Consider the following 24,913-nt stretch of genomic DNA (forward strand, 5'->3'; position numbering starts at 1 on the left):
GAGAGAGAAATTAGCTCCCTAATGATTTTCTGGTTCAGGAGACACAGTTAGATACCCTGCAATGTGTTTCCACTATATTCTCCTATTAATAATTCCTTTTTCACCTGAACTGCTTTGAGTGAGTTTCTCTGCTTTGTAGCCAGATGTGGGCCCTTCCTAACTCATCACCCATGGAATATAGAGTACTCAACTGTGAAACAATATGACAATAGTCAACTGATCAACCAGTGTTTTGAACACCTACTCTGTAGATGTGATAGGCGGGGGGCTGCAGAGAGAACTGAGCCATAGTCCTTGATCTCAAGGAGTTGGTGGCTTAGTGCATCACTCACATAGCAGTTTAGTTTGGGAAGTAAGATTGACACAGACAAAACCAGGAACAAGTTTTGGTTGTTCAAAAAACCAAAACCTGAGTGTTTTTTTGAACCCAAAATCAAGGGTTCAGCAGGGTGAGCTAATTCTAAGGGCAATGTGAGTCCAGAAGAGGGAATATAAAAATTCTTAAAGAAAGTGGAGCACTTAAATTTCATCTTGAAAGGACCATCAGGATTTGAATGGATTGAAATGAGTGGGAAGGCTTAGGGAGGAGGTGGTTTCCATATGCAGAGGACTGACAGCTGCTGGGAACTGTGGAGGCCCAGAGAGGAGAGCCAGGGGTGTGCAGAGCATGAGGAGAGGATTACAGGACTGTGGCTTGCCCAGACATTGGAGGGAGCCTCATCCAGGTTTTTTAAATTGCTCTTTTCACCCCCTCTCATCTGCGATTCCTTCTTTATCCAACATTCCTTAGCCCTAAAGACATTTCCTAATCCTCTTCTTTCTCCTCCTTTCTTTATGATTGTTAAATTTAAACCATTCTTTGTGGCTCTCTTTTGGGAGTATCATTACAAGAACAATGATGGTGCTCTGGGGAAATGACCCACCTCTGTAAACTTAGTGGTTCTTCTATGAGCTAAATGATTTCCCGGATGAGCCCAGATGGTTCCTCCCGCACTTGAACTTCACCCCTTGGCAGAGAATTGCATGCAGCTCATGTCCCTCCCCTTCCTGCATGCACTTCTCCTAGGCTCCCTTGCCCAAAAATTTCATCACCTCCTAGAATAGCCAAAAGATTCTTGGTATATTTCTGTTAGTGTTTAACAGATCATCCGTGTCTAACCCTGAACTAACAGAAGAAAGATTGAAGCCTGAGACTTAAAAAGACAACTTTTGCAGGGTGACTCCCTGGGTTCTGGAGGAGAGTGAGGGAAGGCAAGTGGACAGGAGGGAGCCACAATGGAATCTAGCTTCACCTCCAAGGACACTTATCTGAGACATTTTAACCCTCGGGATTACCTAGAAAAATACTACAACTTTGGGACCAGACACTCTGCAGAAAATGAGATTCTCAGGCATCTTCTGAAGAATCTTTTCAAGATATTTTGCCTTGGTAAGTTTGCGTGTTATCTGTGTGTCTCCCTGCCAAAATGTGAGGCATCCCAATAGTGTCTTAGTGCATGGCTGGGGTTGTGTGTAGTCATTGCTATGGGACAGCCCTTCTGGCGTTACTCGTTTATTTAAAGAGGATGAAAAACCACTGTTTTTTGGTATGCACATTTTACAATTTACAGAGCGCTTTTATATGCATGATCTCATTTGGGTGTGCAAAGGGAAACCAGAAGGCAAGAGTTCAGTCCTTGAGTCTACATCAGTGTGCTGGGTGACCAGAGCCAGCCATTCAACCATGATAGGCCACGTAAGAGAAGGAGATTGTAATACTAATTCCATTTCTAATGCAAAGGAATGTTGTGAATGTGCATGAGATTACAAAACAACAACAACAACAACAAAAACCCTCCCAACATATGAAGGTTTGGATGCTTTTTGGAAAGAGACATAACAATTCAATTTTGAAAACAATTTTAACTTTCCCCAGGAGTATTCCTTAATAGTTTTTTACATTTTCTGTGCAGCAGTCTTTCTGGATCAGGGGTCTGTACACCAGATGTAGACCTCCTCTTCCTTCTTCTACACCTAAAGTTACCCCAGCAACATGCCTCCAGCCCAGACTGTGGAATACAAAATGCAGACACGTTTAAAAAAAAGATTTTGAGGGAAGAGGAGTGAGTAGAGAGATGGGCTGTCTCAGGGGCTCTCTCACACAGTTCCAGCAAGGACAGTGCATCTCAGCTGTGCATTGGTATGATACCTTGTTCCCCCTCTAAACCAGATGGCGTGAAGGGGGACCTCCTGATCGACATTGGCTCTGGCCCCACCATCTACCAGCTCCTCTCTGCTTGTGAATCCTTCAAGGAGATCATTGCCACCGACTACACCGATCAGAACCTGCAGGAGCTGCAAAAGTGGCTGAAGAAGGAGCCAGGGGCCTTTGACTGGTCCCCAGTGGTGACCTACGTGTGCGAGCTCGAAGGGAACAGGTAGAGAAACTGGGGTCTGCTTCCTGGCTTTCTGACAGTACCTGAGTGACAGTTCATTTTTCTGAATCAAGAATTATCCTTAGAGTCCAAGTTAAAAAGCAGAGGGAACAGAGAGAGACCAAAGAGAAATCCAGATGGGGAATAAGAGGTAGAGAGAGAGAATGAGACAGAGAGGAGTGGGAGTGTGCACTTGCACATGCGCACACCAGAACAGCAGAAGACACAGAAGAGAACTAAGAGATGGCCATGGAGCCAACGGGAGGCAGAACCTTCCCAGGCCAGTGTGGGGGTGCAGTGTGCAGGCAGGTACCCTGGGATGGCGATGTTTAGGACAAGTTTAGGAAAGAAGTAAAATCGGCTCCTCACCAGCAGTTTTTGGGGGTCAGGTCTTGCACCCAGCACGGTCCTCCATCCAAGTGGGGTGGGGGGGGAGGGCTCTGCTGTGAGGGTAGCTAATGCTGACACCACCAGAGGCAATAAAAAGCTGACTAGGCTTTTGGACCTGGGATTAGCAGCATAAAGGAATGATCTGAAAAGAATGTGTTACTCACCAGCCACAAAATCAGCTTGACATACTCACAGCTAATGATCAGCATCTTAGCCTACCCTCATCTACAAGTCAATTTATGCAAATGAGCCTTGTTTCAATTATTAATTTCTCTCCGCATGAGAACTTGTCAGTAGCCTACTAGACAGAGGTGGCCGGTTCTGCACTTCACTTTCTCTTTCTCTTGTCCCCATGTCCCTCCATCCTCTGGAGATTGCCCCGCGATGGCTCAGCCCAGTGCCGCTGTCCCACGCAACTGACGGTCACTCCAGCAGTAGAATGTCTTTGCTGTCATGCATGTTGCTGAGGCCCCACAGGCTCCTTTGCAAACTGTATTAAAGGACCACATCCATATTCCTCTTCGGAGCCTGCTGGCCCGTCTGCTACTTCTTATATGCTCAGTTATTTCTTCCTTTCTTTTTTTCCCCTGCTCTTATTGTTTTTTGGTACATTTTCCCTATCTTTCTCCACCTTCTTGCCCATGCTTTACTTTTTACATAATTCTCCCTTCCCCAGCCCACTTCTTCCTGTATTTGCACCCCCACCTTTGCTCCTATATTGTACTTCTCTGTGTGGCACAGCATCCTCTGTCTTGCCTTGTCTTTTTGTTCACGATGGGAAAGCATACCTATTTTTTTTTTTAAGATTTATTTATTTTAGGGAGAGAGAGAGAGAGAGAGCACACATGGGAGGAGGGGCAGAGGGAGAAGGAAAGAGAAACTTAAGCAGACTTGCAGTGAACCCAGAGCCTGGTGCTGGGCCCTATCTCAGGACCCTGACATCACAACTGAGCTGAAACCAAGAGTCAGAATAAACAGACTGCGCCACCCAGGCACCCCCAAAGCATACCTATTTTTATTGAACATATTCCTTGCTTTGGCCAGGAAAGAGCTCTGACTTCCCAGCAACACAACCCCCCTTCAAGAAACAAGTGCTGATACTTTTTGGATCTTGGTTAAAGGAACCAGCATTTGTTCATTTATTTAATGAACCAAGATATAGCATGTATGATGTGCCACATGGTCCTAACTGCTGGGGTAGATTGGTAGACAAGCCTCGAGTCTCCTAGACCTCATATCAGGGAAGGCGGGCACATGTCAGATCATTTAGAGCTTTGAGGCCAGGCTAACGATCCGGTATTTCAAGTGTGATGAGAAGGCATTAGAGGTGTAACCAGGAAAGTGATGTGGCCCCATTTACATTTATGAAGATCTCTTTGGCTGTTGTGTGGAGAATGGGGGAGAATGAGAGATGCAGAAAGGAGACACTTTAATCCAGGTAAGATAAGATGGTGGCTGGAGGGTTGGTTGGTGATGGAGAGAGGAAGGTGATTTTAAGATGAATTATTGAGATAGACTGGATAAGAGTTGGTAATGATTGGTCATGGGGAATGATGAGAGAGAAGTCTCAGGGATGACGCCCATGTTTCTCAACTTGAACAACAGGAGGAGTGAAGTAATATTCTGGAATCCAAGGGATAAATATAAAATCTTGTGATCTTAACATGTCCCTAAGGAGTATGTCTACCTCCATACTCCATACTCTTCTTCTCAGGTGATGGTCAATTTATTTTTCTATAAATGCACTTAAATTCGATTCTCATTACTTCACCAAATATGCTTATTCTTAAGTCAGATTCTCTTCTGAAACTAATTCTACAGGCTGCTTTTATTTCTTTAACCCCTTCATTTTCTTTTCATGGTCTGCTGAATTCTAGCTTAGTTAGAGTATTCTAAACTCCATATTTGTTTTCTTACATGTTGTTGCCACACTGTCTTATTGATAGTCAACATGGGTTGTCCGATGCAAGTTATCAAGGTGACTTGTTCTTTATACAATTCCTTATACTATAGAGGTATGAACAATAGTAATTTTATATTTTGTTTCTCAATTAATGTTTTTGCTACGTGCAGAGTCGCTAAACTTCCACTGGGTTTCTGCTTTTATCCCTTTTACCAGGGAAAGGAAGTCTTGAAATCACATAGTGTAAATCCTCCAACTTTGTTCTTTTTCAAGATTATTCTGGCAATTTTAGTGTATACACACACACACACGCACATAATATATTTAATTGAAGTATAATTAACATACAGCATTATATTAGTTTCAGGCATATAATATAATGATTCAACAATTCTATACATTACTGAGTGCTCATCATGATAAGTGTGCTCTCAATCCCCTTTACCTGTTTCCCTCATCCCCCCCTCCCACTTTCCCTCTGGCAACCACCAATCTGTTCTTTGTATTTAAGAGTCTGTTTCTTTTATTTGTCTCCTTTTTCTTTGTTTGTTTTGTTTCTTAAATTCTGCATATGAGTGAAATCATATGGTATTTGTTTTCTTTGTCTGACTTATTTCACTTAGCATTATAACTTCTAGTTCCACCTATGTTGTTGCAGATGGAAAGATCACATTTTTTATGGCTGAGTAATAGTCCTCATAGTCCACATAATATATATGTGTGTGTATATACATATATATATACATATATATGTATATACACATACACACACACATATACCACATCTTCATTGTCTGTTCATCCATGGATGGACACTTAGATTGCCTCTCTATTTTGCTATTATAAATAATGGTGCAATAAACATAGGGATGCATATATCTTTTCAAATTAATGCTTTGTTTTCCCTAGGTAAATATCCGGTAGTGAAATGACTGGATCATATGATAATTCAATTTCAATATTTTGAAGTACCTCCATACTGTTTTCCACAGTGGATGTACCAACAGTGCATGAGGGTTCTTTCTTCTCTATATCCTCACCAACACTTGTTATTTCTTGTCTTTTTTATTTCAGCCATTCTGACAGGTATGAAGTGATATTTTATTGTGGTTTTGATTTGCATTTCCCTAATGATTAGTGATGTGGAACATGTGTTCATACGTCTACTGGTCATTTGATATATTCTTTGGAAAAATATCTGTTTAGGTCCTCTACCCATTTTAATTAGATTATTTGTTTCTTTGGTGTTGGGTTGTATAAGCTATTTATACATTTTGGTTATTAATCCCTTATCAGATATGTCATTTGCAAATAACTTCTTCCATTCAGTTAGCTGCCTTATTGTCTTGTCGATGTTTCTTTCATTGTATAAAAGTTTTTTTTACTGACACTTATATTTTGATATAAATTTTAGAATAAACTGGGGTGCCTGAGTGGCTCAGTCACTTAAGTGGTTAAATGTCTGTCTTGGGCTCAGGTCATGATCCCAGGGTACTGGGGTCGAGTCCCCTGCTCAGTGGGCAGTCTGCTTCTCCCTCTCCATCTTCCCCTCACCCATTCATGTGCACAGGCCCGCACGTGCATGTGCTCTCTCTCTTACAAAATAAATAGAAGCTTTAAATTTTAGAATAAACTTGTCAATTTCTTTCAAAAAAGACTGCTGAGACTTTGTTAGTGATCTCTGAATTTACAAATTAGTATAAGAGAATGGACATATGGAATCTGCAGTCAGCATGATTTCTATTTATTTAGAAATTCTTCAGTTTCTCTCAGTAATGTTTTGTGGTTCTCATATTTTGTATTTATTTTGTTAAATTTTTCTTATGTTTCATTTTTAAATTATTGTTAATTGAATTTTTAATTTCAAATTTCAAAAATTTGTTAGTATATAGATATACAATTGATTTTTATATACTTACCTTGTGTCTTGTAACCTTGCTGACTTCACTAATTAAGTTTAGTAGCGCTTTTTGTAGGTCCCATAGGTTTTCCTATGTATACTCTTATCTGCAAATAAAAATAGTTTTACTTCTTCTATTCAAACTATATGCCTTTTATTTATTTTTCTGGCCTTATTACACTGGCTAGAACCTCCGAAACAATGTTGAATTGAAAAGATGAGAGTGGACATACGTGCCTTTTTCTATATCACAAGAAAAAATGTTCAATGATTCATTGTTAAGTATAATATTAGCTATAGATTTTTCACAGATATTCATACTAATTTTTTTATCATACTATTTTTTTATATTTGTAGTTTCTTGGGAGATTTATTTATTTATTTATTTTTTATTTATGATAGTCACATAGAATGAGAGAGAGAGAGGCAGAGACACAGGCAGAGGGAGAAGCAGGCTCCATGCACCGAGACCCCGACATGGGATTCGATCCCGGGTCTCCAGGATCGCGCCCTGGGCCAAAGGCAGGCGCTAAACCGCTGCACCACCCAGGGATCCCATTTTCTTGGGAGTTTTAAATCAAATGTTGAATTTTGTCGATTTTTTGGAAATTAATCAAGATGGTCATATGATTTTTCTCCTTTATTCTGAAAGTGTGAATTGTATTGGAAGATTTTTGAATGTTTAAATCTAATGGCACACACCCAATTTTCATGAAGCAGTATATTTTTTATGTATGAGTGGTTATGATTTGCTAATATTTTGTTAGGGATTTTTCATCTACGTATATGAGGGATAATGAGCTATAATTTTCTTTTCTTATCATATGCTTAGCATATTTTAGTATCAGCATGATGCTATAGTCATGTAACAAGTCAAGATATGTTTCTTCTTCCTTTATTTTTTGAAAGTGTTTGTGTGTTAATAGTATTATTCCTTCCTTAAATGATTAATAGAATTCACCAGTGAAGATACCTGTATCTGAAGGTTTTTTTTCATGGGTATGAAGTTTTAAAAATTCAGAATAATATCTTTTATTGGTCATGGAGATTTTCCATTTTTTCTTTGTTTTGATAAGCAGTATTTTTCAAGGAATTTATCCTATTCATCTTGGTTGTCAATTTTATTGTCATAGTTTTTTAAAACAATATATCTATTATTTGGCACACCTGGGTGGCTCAGTGGTTGAGTGCCTGCCTTCAGCCCAGGGCATGATCCTGGAGTCCCGGGATCGGGTCCCACATCAGGCTCCCTGTATGGAGCCTGCTTCTTTCTCTGCCTGTCTCTCTCTCTCTCTCTCTCTCTCTCTCTCCCTTTCTCTCTCCCTCTCTCTCTCCCTCTCTCCCTTTCTCCCTCTGTCTCTCATGAATAAATAAATAAAATCTTAACCCCCCCACCCAAAACCGACATATCTTTATTACTCTTTTAGTGATCTTCCTTCTTTGATTCTTGATACTGGTAATTTGCCTTTTAAAAAATAACTTGATCATCTTGCTAGAGATTTACCAATTTTATTAATCTTTTTGAAGAACTAACTTTTTGTTTTGTTGATTTTTTCTATTGTCATTTCCAATAGTGTTGATTTCTGCTCTTACTTTTCTTATTTTCTCTCTTCCATTTACTTTAGTTTTTATATGCTCTTCTTTTTCCTGCTTCTGAAGCTAGAAGCTTAGATAATTATTTCACACATTTCTTTCTTCTAACTTAGCCATTTAAGGCTATAAATTTCCTTCAGAAATGTTTTAGTTGCATCTCATGATTTTTGATATGTCATATTTTTACTATTATCCACTTCAGCATATTTTCTTATTTTAAAAAATTATTTATTGTTTGAGGGAGAGAGAGAGAAAGAGAGAGAGAGCGAGCAAGCTAGGGGCAAGGAGGTGCAGAGGGAAAGGGAGAGAGAGAATCTTAGGTAGACTCTTCGCTGAGTGTGGAGTCCAGTGTGGGACTTGATCCCACAACCCTGAGATCATGACCTCAGCTTAAATCAAGAGTCCAATGCTTAATTGACTGAGCTACTCAGGTGTCTTACTTCAGCATATTTTCTAATTTTCTTTGTGGTTTCTTCTTTGACCTGAATTATTTAGCATTGTGTTCCTTAATTTCCAAAAATTTCAGGATTTTCTAGATATTGTTATTGGTTTCTATTTAAATTTTATTGTAGTCAGAGACTGATTTTATGGTCAGCATATAGTTTATTTTGATTATGCTTTCTACACTGAAAAGAATGTATATCACCCTGTTGTAGGTATAGTTTCTATAAATATCAATTATGTCAGGTAGATTGATAGTATTTTTCAAATTTTCCACATGATTTTTTGCTTATCAATTACTGATAGAAGGTACGAAAATCTCAAACTATGATTATGGATTTATCTCTTGTTCTCCATCTTTCTGTCAACACTTGCTTCATACATTTTGAAAAGCTTTGTTATTACCTGCATATCTTTTTAGGATTATTTTGTCTTCTTGATTTATTGACCATTTCATCATTAAGAAGTGCTTCCCTTTACTGCCAGTAATACACTTTGTCTTGAAGTCTACTTTGATATTAATATGGCCACATCAGCCTTCTTTTTTTCTTTTTCTTTTTTTTTGCCTTCTTTTTTTCTGTATTTTTTCTTTACTTAAATTCAATTTGCCAACATACAATATAATGCTGCTCATCAGTGCTCATCACATCATGTGCCCTCCTTAATGCCTGTCAGCCTTCTTATGCTTGGTGTTTGCATGTATGCTTGGTAGATAGCTTCAAAGATGGCTCCCAATAATCTTCACTTCAAATATTCATCTAATGTTTAATAGCCTTTCCTTGGCTGGCCATTGGATTTAGCGACTAGATTCTTTTTTTTTTTAAAGATATTATTTATTTATTCATAAGAAATGCAGAGAAAGAGAGAGAAAGGCAGAGGGAGAAGCAGCCTCCATGCAGGGAGCCCGATGCGGGACTCGATCCCACCATCCAGGGATCCCTAGCGAGTAGATTCTAACAAGTACAATGCAGCAGAGTACTGAGCATCAATTCTGAGATTAGCTTACAAAAAGATTATGGCTTCCCTATTAGATATTCCCTCTTACTCGCTTGTCTGGAGTGAGCTTGGAAGCGAATTACCTCCAGGTGAGACTGAAGACATGGCCAACACTCTACCTCATGAAGGACCTTGCACCAGAGGTACTCAAATAATCTGTGCCCAGATATCCGACCCAAAGAAACTGTGAGATAAATGCTTGTCATTTTAAATTGCTAAGTTTAATTTATAACATAGCAATAGATAACTAGTAGACAAGGTATATCTTTTTCACCTCTTTTTTTCAACCTATGTATTTTTATACTTAAGATGTTTTTCTTGCAAGTAGTACATAGTAGCTGTTGATTTTCAATCCAATGTGATGATTTCTGCCTTTTAACTGGATTCTTTAGTTCACTTACATTTAATGTAATTACTGATAATGTATGATTAAGCCTACTCAATCATCTTGGTATCTATTTTCTACTTGTCCCATATATTTTGTTGTTCATTTGTGCCTTTGTTCCTGCTTCTCCTGGGTGTAATAATGTTTGGTATTCCATTTGTATAAAGATTTTTAGTATTCCTTTTATCTTCTCTGTTGACTCTTATCTTTTCTATGGGTCTCTTTTGTGTTTTGGGTGAGTATATATATATGTGCATGCATGTGTAATTTTTCTAGAAATCTGAGTATGTATTTTTTAAAAAAACTTTATTTATTCATTCATTAGAGACACACATAGAGAGAAAGGGAGAGACACAGGCAGAGGGAGAAGCAGGCTCCATGCAGGGAGCCTGATGTGGGACTCAATCCTGGGACTCCAGGATCACACCCTGGGCCAAAGGCAGGCACTAAACCACTGAGCCACCCAGGGATCCCTGAGTATGTATTTTTAACATATCTATTACCTCATGAACAATGTAGGATTTTACAATGGTATAATTCTTTTAAACCACTCTAGCCCCTTATGCATCTGTCATATATTATACTTTATATATACTATAACATAATACATTGTTATTATTTTTGCTTTAAAAAGTCGGTAGTGCTTTTATTTTTATTGCTTTATTTTTTATTGTGGTTAAAAAACACATACCATAAAATTTAGCATCAGAATTATTTTTAAGTATGTAGTTCAGTAGTTTTAAGTATATTCACATCAGTCAGTAGTATTTTATTTATTTATTTTTTTAAAGATTTATTTATTTATTCATGAGAGACTCAGAGAGAGGCAGAGACATAGGCAGAGAGAGAAGCAGGCTCCATGTAGGGAACCCAAGGTGGGACTCTATCCCTGGACTCCAGGATCACGCCCTGGGCTAAAGGGAGATGCTCAACCGCTGAGCCACCCAGGCATCCCAGTCAGTACTATTTTAAACAAAATATATAAAACCTTTTATATTTATCCATATATCTGTCCTATCTCGTATTCCTCATTCCTTTCTGCAGATCTAGACTTCTATCTGACATCACTTCCCTTCACCTGAAGAACTTCTTCTTCTTCTTCTTCTTTTTTTTTTTTTGAAGAACTTCTTTTAGTATTTCTTAAAATTCAGGTCTGCTGGAGATAAATTCTCTCGGTTTACCAATGCCAGGCAAGAATCAGTAATTTTTATCTTTCTCATAATATGAGGAACTTAACAATTTTTGACACCCAAAGTCCTTCTGGCATCTCTTGCCAGTGTTTCTTGTTAAAATTGGAGATTTTAATTCCAAATATTGTAACTTAAAGCATCATTCTCATATTTTCTTTCAAGATAAGTTTGGATATTTGCTTTCTGTTTGTAATCATATTTGCAATTATGTGAACATTTTAATTTTATGTTCATTTTAGATGATTTTTCAAGTTGCTAAGTTTTTAATTCTGATTAATTTTTGGTCCATTGAATAGGCCTTCAAATGTTTCAAGAAGGACACATAAGTGATATTTTCTAAGCCCATGTATATTGGGAATGTGTTTTTGTTGCCTTTACACGTGAACAACATCGTAAAATTGTTTAATATTGCCTAAATACTTCTCCATTTTTCCTCCCGGCATTTAGTAAGAAGTTGAGAGGCTACTTTCATATGCCATTGTAACCTATAAACCTTTACTTAGAATTTTATGCTTGCTATAACCTTCATACTGAAAATAATGTTCTTCAAAATAAATGTAATTTCAAACCTCTTTTTTTTCTATTGACTATGTGATTCTACAGAATGAAACTGGTATTAACTAGGGGGAAAAAACCCTGTAACTGTGAGGATTTGGGCAATAATATTTATTATTAAATAAATAAGGAGTTTCCCAGGATTAATAAAATTTCTGGGAAAGTTTATAAAAGAGTTTTCAGTCAGCCAGACAAAATACCTTTCTGAGGTCCAAATCATATGTCAAGAAGGCTTTTAGAACTTTCTTCTCAATTTCCCTAGCTATCACAAGCCTTTCCATCTCATTCAAAATGAGCCCTTAAAATCTAGCAGGATACTAAAAGCATTGCTTATCTCAAGCCAGAATCGTCAGCTTGTAACACTTGGCTCCTGAGAACCTGTCCCTTCCCAATAGCTGTTAGAGTAAGGAACTGTATTTTTGGCAGTAAAATTCTACATTTTCACTCTTATCCTTGTGCTAGATCCTGTGGCTTCAACTATTTTGAGAATGATAGCGATCCCATTCAACTTATGTCTTTCTTGCATCTTCAAGTACCTCTATCAGCCCATAACCTATTTCCTCTGAGATTATTTCTTCTTTATCTGAAGCTATTTCTTGTGCTGACTGCTGCCAAAGACAATTTGAGCCATCTCCTGTTTCTCTGCCTTTGGAGTGTGACTCATACATTTAGATACCACTCATTTTTAAAACTATCCAAGAAGTTGTAAGACATTGGTACCAAATTCTGGCTTGACATTATTTATTTATCAAGTGAGAGAGTCAAATGCTAAAATATAAATTACTATACCATGAGCCAAGGGAAATGAGCTTTTACCTTAAGAAATCCTAGGAACAGCACTGATTTACCTCTGGCAGCACATGGCCTGCCTTGCAGTCCTCAGACCAAGCAGCTTCCATATCACCTGGGAGTCTGTTAGAGAATGCAGGCTCTTGGGCCCCGCTCCCCACCTACACAACCAGAGAATCTGCATTTGAATGAGATTTGCAGGGGATTGTATGCATTTTACAGTTTGAGAAATACTGGTGTCTAGAACAGAGCTTCCCAACAGATACACCAAGACATGCTAGTGAGTGGGAATGAGTTACAGGGATGCTCTGCAAATTCTCCTCAGCCCCCAGAGCAGCCAGGAGGGGTTTGGAGATGCTGGAGCCCCTCCTGGATGCCTCTATGGAGAGCAGCTCCTCCACTTGCCGCCTCCTGTCTGACATAAGGAGGCTTAAGCACCTGTAGAGGTGAAGTAAATGTTCTCCATACAAAGATTCTCATGTCTATTTTGAAAAATATTATATATATATATATATATATATATATATATATATATATAACCTTTATATTGTTGCCCAATATAGACACACTTGTGCCACATTTGTCCCATGAAGCTATTGAACTTCCCCTAATCGGAAGCATCTCTGTATTTTCCTGTCTTGTAAAAGATTGATATTCCTTCTGACATCAGGATCTTGATGGTCTTGGTGATTGTTTCAATGATGCCTGGGAACGTTTCTGCCTTTTAAAAGCATGACTTTCTCGTAGATGTTCTCCTTGCACTATCCCTTGGGGAAAATGCATAGGGTGGGCTGAGGAAACTTCACCTGGCCATTTCCTTCAAATTGTAACCATTTCTACTAGTGTGTCTAAAAGTGCCCCAAATAGAGCTATGATCCTCCCCAATTTGCTCCATTTCTGGTATTCTCATCTCCCTGGGGGTTGCCATCATATAATTACTTGAACAAGCCAGAAGCCTAGAAGCCTACCTTCTTCCTCTCTGTCATAGTCCATGACCAGCACTAAGTTCTATCCATTTTACTTCTGAGTTTCTCTCAAACCAGTATGTCTTCAGTATTTTCTGATCAGGATATTTTCCTGGTCCAAGCCACTATCCTCTTCTTCCTAACTGGCTTTCCATCTCCATTCTTGTCCCAAAGTGATAGCTTCAAAATGTAGATCCAATTGCACCACTCCCTTCCTTAGCACCCCTTCATAACTTCCCATGGCTTTTAGGATAAAAAGCAAAATTCTCAACATGGTCCCCAAAGCCCTGTCTAATCTGGCACCTGCTGATCCCTATTGCCTCATTTTCTACCATGCTCTGCTTTTTCCTGAGATACAGCCTCATTTGGCCTTCTCTCCATCTTTCATCCTACCACATGGCCTTTACACCTGCTGTTTCCCCTTACTGGAATATCATTCTCCCCTTCCTACTCTCCGTGGGCTAGTGAACTTTTGTTTATTTTCTCTCTGCCTACCTGACTCCATTTTGGAGCTTTCCTTGATACTCTAGACCAAGTCAAGCTGCCAACATTCCTTTGTTGGTGCTATGTCCCTTTCCTTCCAAGAGTTTATCGCAATATTGATTTGTCATTTTTGTGGACGATCATTGGATTAATTCTTTCTCCCCTCCGCCCCAGCCTGTAATCACCATGGAGAGAGGATCTGTTTCTCATTTGTTCTATCTTGGGTCCTTATTGCTCAACACTCTTCCTGCCACATCACAGAGGTTCAAAAAAATTATAAAATAAATAACTGCATGCATTTTGCTTCCTAGCCTGTCCCTCCTGAAATGTCTGTCTTTTACCTGATTCGGCTGTGGCCAAAGGTTTACTAATTATTATTCCTGGCTTGTACAGTTCTTACATTGAAATCTAAGCTTATGTAGCTTTCTGTATCCTTTATACATTTTGCTAGTTCTCCCTCAGGAGGGCCTGCTGGAACCTCTGGGGATGGGGCTTTAGGGGGTGAGTGTCATTGAAAGATCTCATTCAGGGACTTCTGGTCCACTGCTGCCCTGCAGAAAGGGGGCGGGAGGAGCCTCTTCTGAACCTCGGGGTATTGTCTTGGGGTGTGGGAGTACGCTCTCACCAAGTGCTCTTCCCAGGAGCCCTACTCTATATCCCTTCTCCCCTTACCTCCTCACCTCCCTCAGGCTTTTGTGGATTGCATATTTACAGAGGAAATAGCTGCCCTTTTTTTACATACTGATGTGTTGGAAAGAGTAGATCTTCAGAACTAGAGAAACAGTCATATTGCTATTATCTTCCCGTAGAACCGCCTAACACTTTTCTGGTGTATGTTTATGCCCTACCCCTTGAGCTGACCGTGTAGCTGAGCAGTAATTGCCTGTGTCTCCAGGCCAGTCCATTTCCCTGCAGGCAGGGGGCATGGTGCAGGTGCTGAGAAGCTCTGATGTGGCATCTTTGCACAGCTACTTGGGCTACTGAGTTCCCCAGCATTTGCTGTGCACCCAAGGATCAGCAGGTCTCCATCGCAGTGGGTCTTTCCAGCCAATTTCCTTCTCAAATTGGCACATTCTTTGTGAGCTTTCTAGATTTCACAGTGTGTCTCCCTATTTGGGAACAATTTACAACATCAACTGACTGGCAAGGACTAGTTCTGTGGTAAGGCATGTCTTTCAAACAGTTTAACACACAATAGGGCACAGAGGTCCAACCTGCTTCTGACATCATCACTTAAATACACATGCCCACGGTGTTCCCAAAATAGAGGATCATCTTGAAATGTGTTCAAAAAAAAAAAAAATACCATGTTATCACTCCTTCAGCTTTTTGTCTACATTTCTCAGTTATCCATATGTGCAGATAGGTCATTTGAATTTTTCTATTCTATATTAATTTACTTACTCAAATCTGTGTTTCACAGACTTCCATAATGTTCCATTGTTATTTTTTTATTCTTAAAATATTCTGTCAAATCATCCTTGTTCCAGGAGGCTGAAAGGTAGCTTTGTAACTGACTTTCCTGTTTTTAGAATGACTAACCTTCCCTGTTTGCCCAGGACCAAGAGGGGTTTCCAGGACCTGAGATTTTCAGTGGGAAAACCGGGGAAGTCCAGACCAATCAGGACAAATTGGTCACCCTACTACCATTTTACCCTAGATAGAGAAAAATAGTAAACCCAACCAAAGGTAATTATCATTCCTTGTCTATACTGGTCTACTGGCTGGTAGGAATTCCCTGAAGCCAATACCTTGCTAAGCTACTTTTCTTTCTCTCCTTCGTACAATAGCTTCCCCAAAATAAAATTACCATCACATATGATTCGCCCATCTGAAGTGTGCAGTTTGATAGTTCCTAGTATACTCATGTAGTTGTGCAATCTTCACTCCAGTTTTGGAACATTTTCATCACTACCCAAACAAACCCTGTACCCATTGGTAGTCATTCCCATTTTCTAGATCCTGTCACTGCTGGCAACCACTGATCTGCTTCTGGTCTCCAAAGCTTCGCTTTTTCTGGACATTTCATGTAAGTGGAACCATATGATATGTGGCCTTTTGTTTCTGGTTCCTCTCACTTAGCATCATGTTTTCAAGGTTCTTCCATGTTGTAGCGTGAATCAGCACTTCATTCCCTTTTATGACTGAGTATGATTCCATTGCCCAGGTATACCATCCTTTATTTATCTCTTCATAGGTTGATGGACATTTGGGTAATCACCATCTTTTGGCAATTCTGAATAATTACTCATGTACAAGTTTTTTTAAAAACAGATTTTATTTATTTATTTGGCAGAAAGAGAACATAAGCAGGATGAGCTGCAGGCAGAGGGAGAGGGAAAAGCAGACTCCTCACTGAGCAAGGAGCCTGACTCGGGTCTTGATCCCAGGACCCCAAGATCATTACCTGAGCTGAAGGCAGATGCTTAACCCACTGAGCCACAGCTCATATATAAGTATTTGTGTGGATATATGCTTTCATTTCTCTTGGAATTCCTGAGTCGTCTGGTAACTCTATGTTTAACCTTTTGAGGAACTTCCAGACTGTTTTCCAAAGTAGCTGGACCATTTTACATTCTCACCAGCAGTGTGTGGAGGTTCCCATTTCTCCGCATCCTTGCCAACACTTGTGACTGTCTGTCTTTTTTATTATAGCCATCCAAGTGGATGTGAAGTGGTTATCTCATGGTTTGATTTGCATTTCTCTGATGGCCAAAAATTTTGAGTTTTTTTTATGTGCTTATTGCTAAACTTCTTTTTTTTTCTTTTTAAAGATTTTATTTATTTATTCATGAGAGACCCAGAGAAAGAGAGAGGCAGAGATACAGGCAGAGGGAGAAGCAGGCTCCATGCAGGGAGCCTGACGTGGGACTTGATCCCTGGACTCCAGGATCGTGCCCTGGACCAAAGGCAGGCACTAAACCGCTGAGCCACCCAGGGATCCCCCTTAAGTGGAAAATTATACCGTAAAGGATATTTATAAATAGCTGATTATGTGCGCTGGGCTCAAGATTTTAACTAAATATTTAAATAGGATGTTCACAACTAATTGCTGTCATCTCAAATCATTCTATGTGGAGGTAAATCTCCAAGTTTTATGTAAACCATTGACTTTTCCTCATGACCAGAAGTGGTCCCAGGGCAAGTCCCTCTCTCATCTGCTTTGATATTGGGCCAGCCTCTGCTTTCTCCATCAAGCCTTGCTGCCCAAGAGGCTGCCTTCTTCTGGAGCCAATGGACAGTGTAAGCCTGGATTTGCACCGCTGGTGCTCTGTTGGTCGACTTCCTCAAAGCATTGGATATCCAGTCATCACTCCTATCATTGGGCTCTGTGGCCTTCTGGGCACTTTACATACTCAGCCTTGCTTTTCTCTTACCTCTCTGGTTTTCGGCTATTGTTGCTCCTTTTTTCTTTCTCCAGTTTCTCCTGTGCACTCTATCTGCTTATTTAAGTTCGCTCACCTGTCAGCTTGTTCCTTCATGCCTCCCTACCACATTCTAAGGCACTCTATTCCACCTCCGGCCCTCGCCTTCTGTGCCTCTTCCATGCACTGGTTTTCTTCCAGGGAACCCCACTGATTTTGCAGAAAAGGTTAGTCTTCTGAGCAAGACTACCAGGAACATGATCTCCTTGAGAAAACACACTCTCCATCTGGAATGTGTTTCTGGATTCAAGAATGGCAACTAGTGGTTCCCTTCTTTCTAGAGGGGCCCTGGCCACGGTTCTGTTGTGGTTTATCCACTGCTTCTGTAAAATGTCTACAGATGACCCCACTCCCATCCCTGATCAGCAGCTATACAAGAATACTATTTCCACATTTTAAAGTCATCATTGCCTAATATGTATCAGTCAAATGGCTGCTAATGTTACAGTTCGGAAGAGGAGACAAGTATCATAATTAATAAACAAGTAGCAGCAGCAGTAGTAATAATAGTAATAATAATAAATGAGCCAGGCACTATTCCAAACAGTGGAGGAAGAACCATTTCGGTCCATGGGAGAAGCGGGCAGTTTGGTACTCTCATTATCATTTTCACGTTGTCACTCACTTCGTGAAGGGATTTAGCCCCACACACGGTAACATGGTCACATCCATATGCCAAAGTGGTCCTTCATTTCTTCTTTCTCCGTGTTTACCATAGGGGTGTCCCCAAGGACATAACATTTGGGACAGCACTGCCATTTTCAGCCCTGACCAGAGAGATCCTGGTTTTCACGAGTGTAGGGTGGCAAGTGGTATTTGTCGGTTTGTGTCTTTCAGAGGCAAGGGGCTGGAGAAGGAGGAGAAGTTGAGGCGCATGGTCAAGCAGGTCCTGAAGTGCGACGTGACTCAGAGCCGGCCTCTGGGTGCCGTGTCCCTGCCCCCGGCCGACTGTCTGCTCAGCACCCTGTGCCTGGACGCTGCCTGCCCAGACCTCCCTGCCTACTGCGCGGCCCTCAGGAACCTCGGCAGCCTGCTAAAGCCGGGGGGCTTCCTGGTGGTGGTGGACGCCCTGAAGAGCAGCTACTATATGATCGGGGAGCAGAGGTTCTCCAGCCTCTGCCTGGGCCGGGAGGCAGTAGAGGCTGCGGTGAGAGAGGCCGGCTACTCAGTGGAGCGGTTTGAGGTGATCTGCCAGGGTTATTCTTCCACCATGTCCGACAACGAAGGGCTTTTCTCCCTGGTGGGGAGGAAGCTAAGCAAATCTGTATGATGCTTTATGGTTGCCATTAAAGCAATTCCTCTGCCTGGCTAACTTCAGCCCTTGGTTCTATCTGCCACAGTCATTGTGCTGAGTCCACTGGCCGGGCCCAACGGCTCATCGAGGTCAGGGTGGGCGCAGTCAGGCGGAGGAGGACACTTGGGTGACCCCTCCTCGGGGCTTCCTATGGGTGCCGGTGCTGGGAGGACACAAATTGGGCAAATGGCACATCCAGTCTTCACTGCCCATGATTGGAAAAGAAGACCTCGCTCTCCTTAAGCTTCCCGGTGATGGCGGCTCACACATGCCCACAGAGCAGTGTCTGCAGTGATTAGCTCTCTTTCCTGGGGGGCCCACTGCCTCCTTCTCTCTTGGGAACCACATTTCTCCTGTTCCTCAACAATTGCCTTCTCTGTGGGCCCCATCCTCTCCTGGGATCCACAGGTGCCACCACCACGTCTGGGGTCAGGGAAGGGCCATCCCCTTGGCTCCTGGATCCCAAGTAAGGGGCAGGCCCTCTTGTACTTCCTTTCACACACCAGGCCAAGACTGTGACTTCTCCCTGTGAGAAGTTTAGCAGTTAGAAAGAGAGGTAATAGGCACTGTCTTACAGCTGCTATTAGAAACAGGTATCTGCAGAGCTCACGAGGGTTCTGGAAGGTGGCCTTTTGGTCTAGGTCTTGGGGAAGCATCTACTTGGAGTTAGGTTTACTTGCCCATGGCACGTCTGCCTTCCCTGGTTCCTAGGCCCCATTGCTCTGATGTTCCAAAACAGAGGTAGACAAACTATGGCCCGTGAGCCAAACCCAGCTGCTCAAGTCTGTCTCATGAGGTTTTACTGGAACACAGCCATGGCCTTTCATTTATGTATTGTCTATGGTGGTTTTTGTGCTCTGATGGCAGAGTTGACTAATTGTGACAGTAACCGTAGGTATGGCCTGCAAAACCTAAAACATCTGTTATTTGGATATTTACAGAAGAAGCTTGCCTAGCTCTTCCCCAGAGAGAGGAGTGTCCTCATTCCTCAGGTCTGAGGCCTATCTCTCTGGTCTCTCATCCCAAGATCTCCCACTCCCCAGAGTTATAGACAGTGGACATCCCTACTTCCTGCAGTGAGATTCCTTCCTTCCCATTGCCCTCCCACATGCCAATCTGACAATCACATCAGAGCCTGAGAGTCTATTATCACACACGTTTGTTCATCTGGTTGTGTAGGACCATCATGTCACAATACAGTTTCTGTCCATTTTCAGGATATTTTCAGGTGTTCAACCTCATAGGATGTTCACATTACAATTTCTAGAGATTCCATCCTGAAGGAACCTGACAGGCCAGTCCAGGCTGGATGGAGAAAGCCAAGCCCAACTCCATTCCTATAAGCAGGTGGGGATGACCAGGCCTGCACATCCTTTCTGCAGACAACTGCTCTTGAGAAGAGTTCACTTAACTTCCTAGGAGCCACTAAGGCCACAAAGAAGCAAACCAGTTTGTAGAGACAAGACTCTCTCAAACTCAAGTGCCCAGAACAAAGGCCACAAATTATTCTGAAACTTCAAGCATAACTGGATTGCCCGGTTTAAAGGGATGCTTTGCAATCTCCTTTAAAGGCAAGCTTTAAAATAATAGGGCTTCTACTTTTATCTATGAAAATTTGGCAAGGGTGGGCCGGGGAGGGAATGTCTGAGATCAGACTGGCAACAACGGTTTTACAAGGCATAGCCCCTTAGCAGACACTCTTCTGTGATTTTTCCCTCTAAGGTGACATTTATTATATTGCATTATAACTGTCTTATTTTCTGTTTCCCCACTGAACTGTGAGCCTCCTGGGTTTACATTTGGATTCCCCAGTACTCTGGCCAGACATGGTCTGGACCCTGGGGACAGAGCAGCGAGTGGCAGTTGTGAGAGCCCTGTTCTTGGGAGTTTATGTTCTAGGAGAGAAAGTGGGGGATAAAGAAACAAGTCAATAAATAAGGTACTTTCTGATCAGGACAGAGCTGTGAAGGAAATAGAATAGCATAATGGAATGGAGACTAAGTAACAGAATATCTGTTTTAAATGTTAGAACATTTAAAAATGTTCTAAACAGTACGGGTTTCCCAACAAGAAATCCAGAGGTAGGTTCTTTCAGGACATGATGGTGACTCTACAGCACCATCCAGCAGCTGGCTTCCATCCGTCTTTCGCTCACCTTTGCCTGTGAGTGGGGTTTTCATGAGAGGAGATCTTTTTCAGAAGTGCCCAGCAGGCTTCTTACATCTTATTAACCCAAATGGAGTAACATGCCCACCTCTAGACCAATTACAGATAAAACCAGAAAGAACAAAGGGCATATTCCTTGATATCTTTAAATGAAGGAATTCTTAGATGGCAGCAAAGAGGAAAAAAAGGAAACCTACTGGATTCAATGAATGAGGCAACATCTTAGCAATCTATTATCTGTCTTTCAACGACAAAGATCATCCTGTTTTCAAATTCTGGCTCTGCCACCTAGTAGCTGATTCTCCTTGGGCAAGTTACATAACCCCTCTGTGCTTTAGTTTTCTCAATTGTAAAATGAGATTCAAGTAGAATTTCTTGTCAAGAGAATACGAATGAACTGCTACATATAAAGGACCTAGAATAATGCTGAGTAGTTGATAAGCATGTAATATTTATTTATCAGAAGCTATAATTCTTTTCTTCATCTTTGATACTAGTTGCCAAAGGTGTGGAGAAAAGACATTTTGATCTCTATGCAGGAGAGAAAATTCTAGTCCTGGGCTGCAGGCATGCAGGCTCTTTTCTGGCACTGCCTTCAGAGGAGGTGTGATAATACTCTGTTTCCATGCCACATGCCAATTCCTTTCTCATTTAAGTCATGCATTTATTATTTATTTACAACCAGGCAGTGGGAATGCAAATGAACCCCCAGTGTCAGCTGGCTCAAGGGTCCCCATCTTTGCAATCACAATACAAACACCCTCAGTGCTTCCAGATACTTCCAAAGGTAGTACTGCAAACTGCAGCAGCAGTCCCCACCCAGAATCTGCCCTGGTCAGCCTCTCCTGCACAGGCTCTGCTGCTGCTGGCACACGTCCCCAGCCTGTGAGTGCTGCGGCGGGGATAAGATGGTCTGTTTAGAAAAAGAAGCTGCTCCTTGGATGCCTCAGAGCCAGGCTGGTGTCCTCCCAGAGGCTTGGGGAACACTGTTCCCCAAGGTAGGCAAACTTTTCCTGCAAAGGGCCAAATAGTACATATTTTTGGCTTTATAGGTCATGCTGCCTTGATCCCAACTACCCTGATCTGAAGTTATCACAAAAGCAGCCACACACACACACACAAAGCCAGCCATGCACAATATGCAAATTAATGGGTGCGGCTGTGTTCCACTAAAACTTGATTTATAAAAACAGACAGCTGGATGGGTATGGCCCAAAGGTGGTAGTTTACTCATTCCTGATCTAAACCCTGAAGCATTCGTGTTTGTGTGCACAGTTTTACAGGGTTTCTTGCAAACATTCTAGTTCTAACACTCAGTCTTACTGATAGGAGTTCAGACTCAAGCCAAGAGGCTAAAAAGGGAATAGGAAGATTTTCTCCATTCTCTATCCGCTCATTCCTCTCTTCCCTGTTGCATCCCGCAGTTAGGACTCCTTCCTCCTGCCCTAGGTTGAAGGCATCCAGTAGCTGCAGCCAGATGAAGTCAGTCACCCCAGTATTTTTCAAACTGCAGGTTGTCAGTCATGAGTGGAACACAAATTTCATCAACAAACATTTGAAAAAATAATAGAGACTAAACCAGAAAACAAAATCCCAGATAGTAGCAGTTCATATTAGTATTATTTTGTGAGGTTTTCTTTTCAGTCTTGTAAGACAATCATGTACGTATATATCGCCATAAATATTTGTTTACTGGATTATGATATAAAGTGTATTTATTACTGTAGGTTGTGATCAAAGAAGTTTGGAAGCCCCTGACTGTACTCCCTGGGCTTCTGGGGCTCGTCTCTGGAGGTCAACATTTGTCTTTCATACAGAGGTGAAAGGTGTGCTCTCTTTTCTTAGAGAACTGCAAGTCATAGGGGAAATCGACACGAAAACAGTTAAAATTCATTACAATAAGAGCTCTGAGAAGAGTAAGCACCGGGTGTTTTGGAGGAGGGATGTCAAGAAAGGTGGCATTTACTCTGGGTCGTGCAGGCTGAGTCGGGGTATGTTTGGCAGATGGGAAAGACAAGGCAATCTGAGGAACATCGTGTACAGGAGGCATGAAATGACTCCTACTATCATGTTCCTCACAGATTTGTTCTCCAAGTGAAGTCAGGACCTAAGCAAACATTTGGCTGCTGAGTTTTATTTGCTTTCCCTGAAATCAAACAGACCAACCGAGTCACTAGCAAACACTGAGTAGGGGTCACTCTGGTACTAACTTATAAATCTCTTTGACTACTGACCCAGCGCAAGTTTTTTTTTTGGTCCACTTTCTGGGAAGTGTTCAACAGTCTCCCCCTGAGCCAACTTTTCTGATGCAGGAAGACGCAAGTCTGTGTGTAATGTCCTGGTCAATGACCGGGGAAGAGAAAGCTATTAAAAAGGTTGTTCATCCATTTGGTGTCGTGCAGCCTGACCAGCCCGGCTTTCGTAATTCCCATCATCTGGCTGTCAAGAGTAATAAGAGGAGATGCCCATGATATGACTTACTAGGCTGATCTTTAAAAGCTGTGACTGTCCCCTCTAATTTTAGCCTCAGCCACACTGAGACTACGAGGAGACCATTAAATCTTATGGAGTCTTGGAGGAGGTGGGAATAGCTCAGAGCCGGGAGACAGAGTACCTGTGTGAATCTTAGCTTATCACTTGATTGCCATGAAAGCATCATTCCACCTTTCTCAGGCTCAAGGCCCTTCTGTAAAATAGGGGTGATAATCATTTCTCAGGGTTATTGAGAACCAATAAGATACCTGTGAAGACACTTTGTAACCTGTTAAGGGATATATAGCTACTAGATTAACTTTGATACCCCTTCTAAGGAAAGCTGCTCAGTCACATGTTGCTAAGTTCATTAAGATTCCCTTCATGAACTGAGTATGGCCTTCAAAAGCTCTTTAAAAAGCTCTTCAAAAGCTCTTCAAAAGCTCTTCATCATGTCATTGGGAGACTCCAGCTATGGCTAGGGAATCCTGTCTTGCATATGCATTGTACCTAAGTCAGCACCATGAATCCAGTCTTCTTCACAGCTGTTTATTCATTCCGTAGACATTTTATTGTGTCCCTGTTATGTGCCAGGCATTGGGCTTGGGAGCTAGGGATGCTATGCTGATGGTGACACAGATTCTGGCCTCATGGGACTTGGATCCCATGAAGGAGACCAGAAAGTCGACCACTCTTAGCTTTAGGATAAGTACTAGATATTCTGGACCTTTATGGAAATCATCACAAAGAAAAACACCACCGTGAGCAAAATCACTGAAGCGTTTTACATCACATTTTCCAACAGAAGCAGTGACTTGGCCTTCCCAAGGCTCTCCACCATCCCCTCTTCTGCTTGGTGGCCAGTTTGGCCCTGATGGGAGATGCTTTCCTTGGCTGCGTGGTCGCCAGCAGAGGGCGCACGTGGCTCTTCTCAGAGACCTTCATTTCTGAATTTGCTCATTGATAGAGCAAGGAATTTAAATTGAGTTAAACCTTCCCAAACAGGAAGCCTCTCCAGAGTATTACCTTTTGTATGCTCCACGTATGAGGCTGCTAGGGAAAGGCGAAGGGAGAAGTCAGCCTATTTTTCTTTAACAAAAAATATGTATAATTATTTTTATAGATACATATATTTAAAACTTTCCTTTTCAGGTCTATACACAAAATGCTAATTTTAATAAAACCGCACAGAGGCTTTTGGAAAGATTAGCATAAAAATGTTAAATATTCGGTTATGCGGTTAACTCACCATCATCTTCTGTTTCCTGTTTATTCAAAAAAAGGAAAAAGAAGTTTTTGTGCTTTTTCAAAACCCAGTTTTTTAATATTTAAAATGAAGAAATCTTTCCACAATTGCTGGCCAAACCACAATACTTAAAACTTTAATTTTTACGTTGGTAGTGTCTGATGAATTCAGGGGACCAGTTAGAGTTGAATTTTGAACCGTCCCCATATAATTGAGAGTTAATATTGCCTTTGTTCTGACCTGAGTGTTAAAGATCAGAAAATGATTTTGACCCTGTTTGGTTATTAGGTCTTTCTCTATTTAATA

General features: G+C 41.3%; 1 protein-coding gene across 1 annotated transcript; it reads left to right on the top strand.

Annotated features, from left to right (window-relative positions):
- The first annotated feature begins 1,116 nt into the window (after positions 1 to 1,116).
- LOC129496635 (nicotinamide N-methyltransferase) lies at positions 1,117 to 18,741 on the top strand. Its single transcript, XM_055304782.1, has 3 exons — positions 1,117 to 1,429; positions 2,210 to 2,417; positions 18,267 to 18,741. The coding sequence occupies exons 1-3, from the start codon at positions 1,276 to 1,278 to the stop codon at positions 18,697 to 18,699; spliced, it is 795 nt and encodes a 264-aa protein (XP_055160757.1). The 5' UTR covers positions 1,117 to 1,275; the 3' UTR covers positions 18,700 to 18,741.
- Positions 18,742 to 24,913: the final 6,172 nt, after the last annotated feature.

Source organism: Nyctereutes procyonoides, unplaced genomic scaffold, assembly GCF_905146905.1.
Source record: "Nyctereutes procyonoides isolate TBG_1078 unplaced genomic scaffold, NYPRO_anot_genome, whole genome shotgun sequence".
Classification (NCBI taxonomy): Eukaryota; Metazoa; Chordata; class Mammalia; order Carnivora; family Canidae; genus Nyctereutes; species Nyctereutes procyonoides.

What these genes read in the sequence shown, in the direction of transcription:
- LOC129496635 (XM_055304782.1), top strand. Translation starts at nt 1,276, where the DNA reads ATGGAATCTAGCTTCACCTCCAAGGACACTTATCTGAGACATTTTAAC. An exon ending in TTTCAAGATATTTTGCCTTG is followed by an intron (nt 1,430 to 2,209) that starts GTAAGTTTGCGT and finishes CCTCTAAACCAG; the next exon opens with ATGGCGTGAAGGGGGACCTC. An exon ending in TGCGAGCTCGAAGGGAACAG is followed by an intron (nt 2,418 to 18,266) that starts GTAGAGAAACTG and finishes TGTGTCTTTCAG; the next exon opens with AGGCAAGGGGCTGGAGAAGG.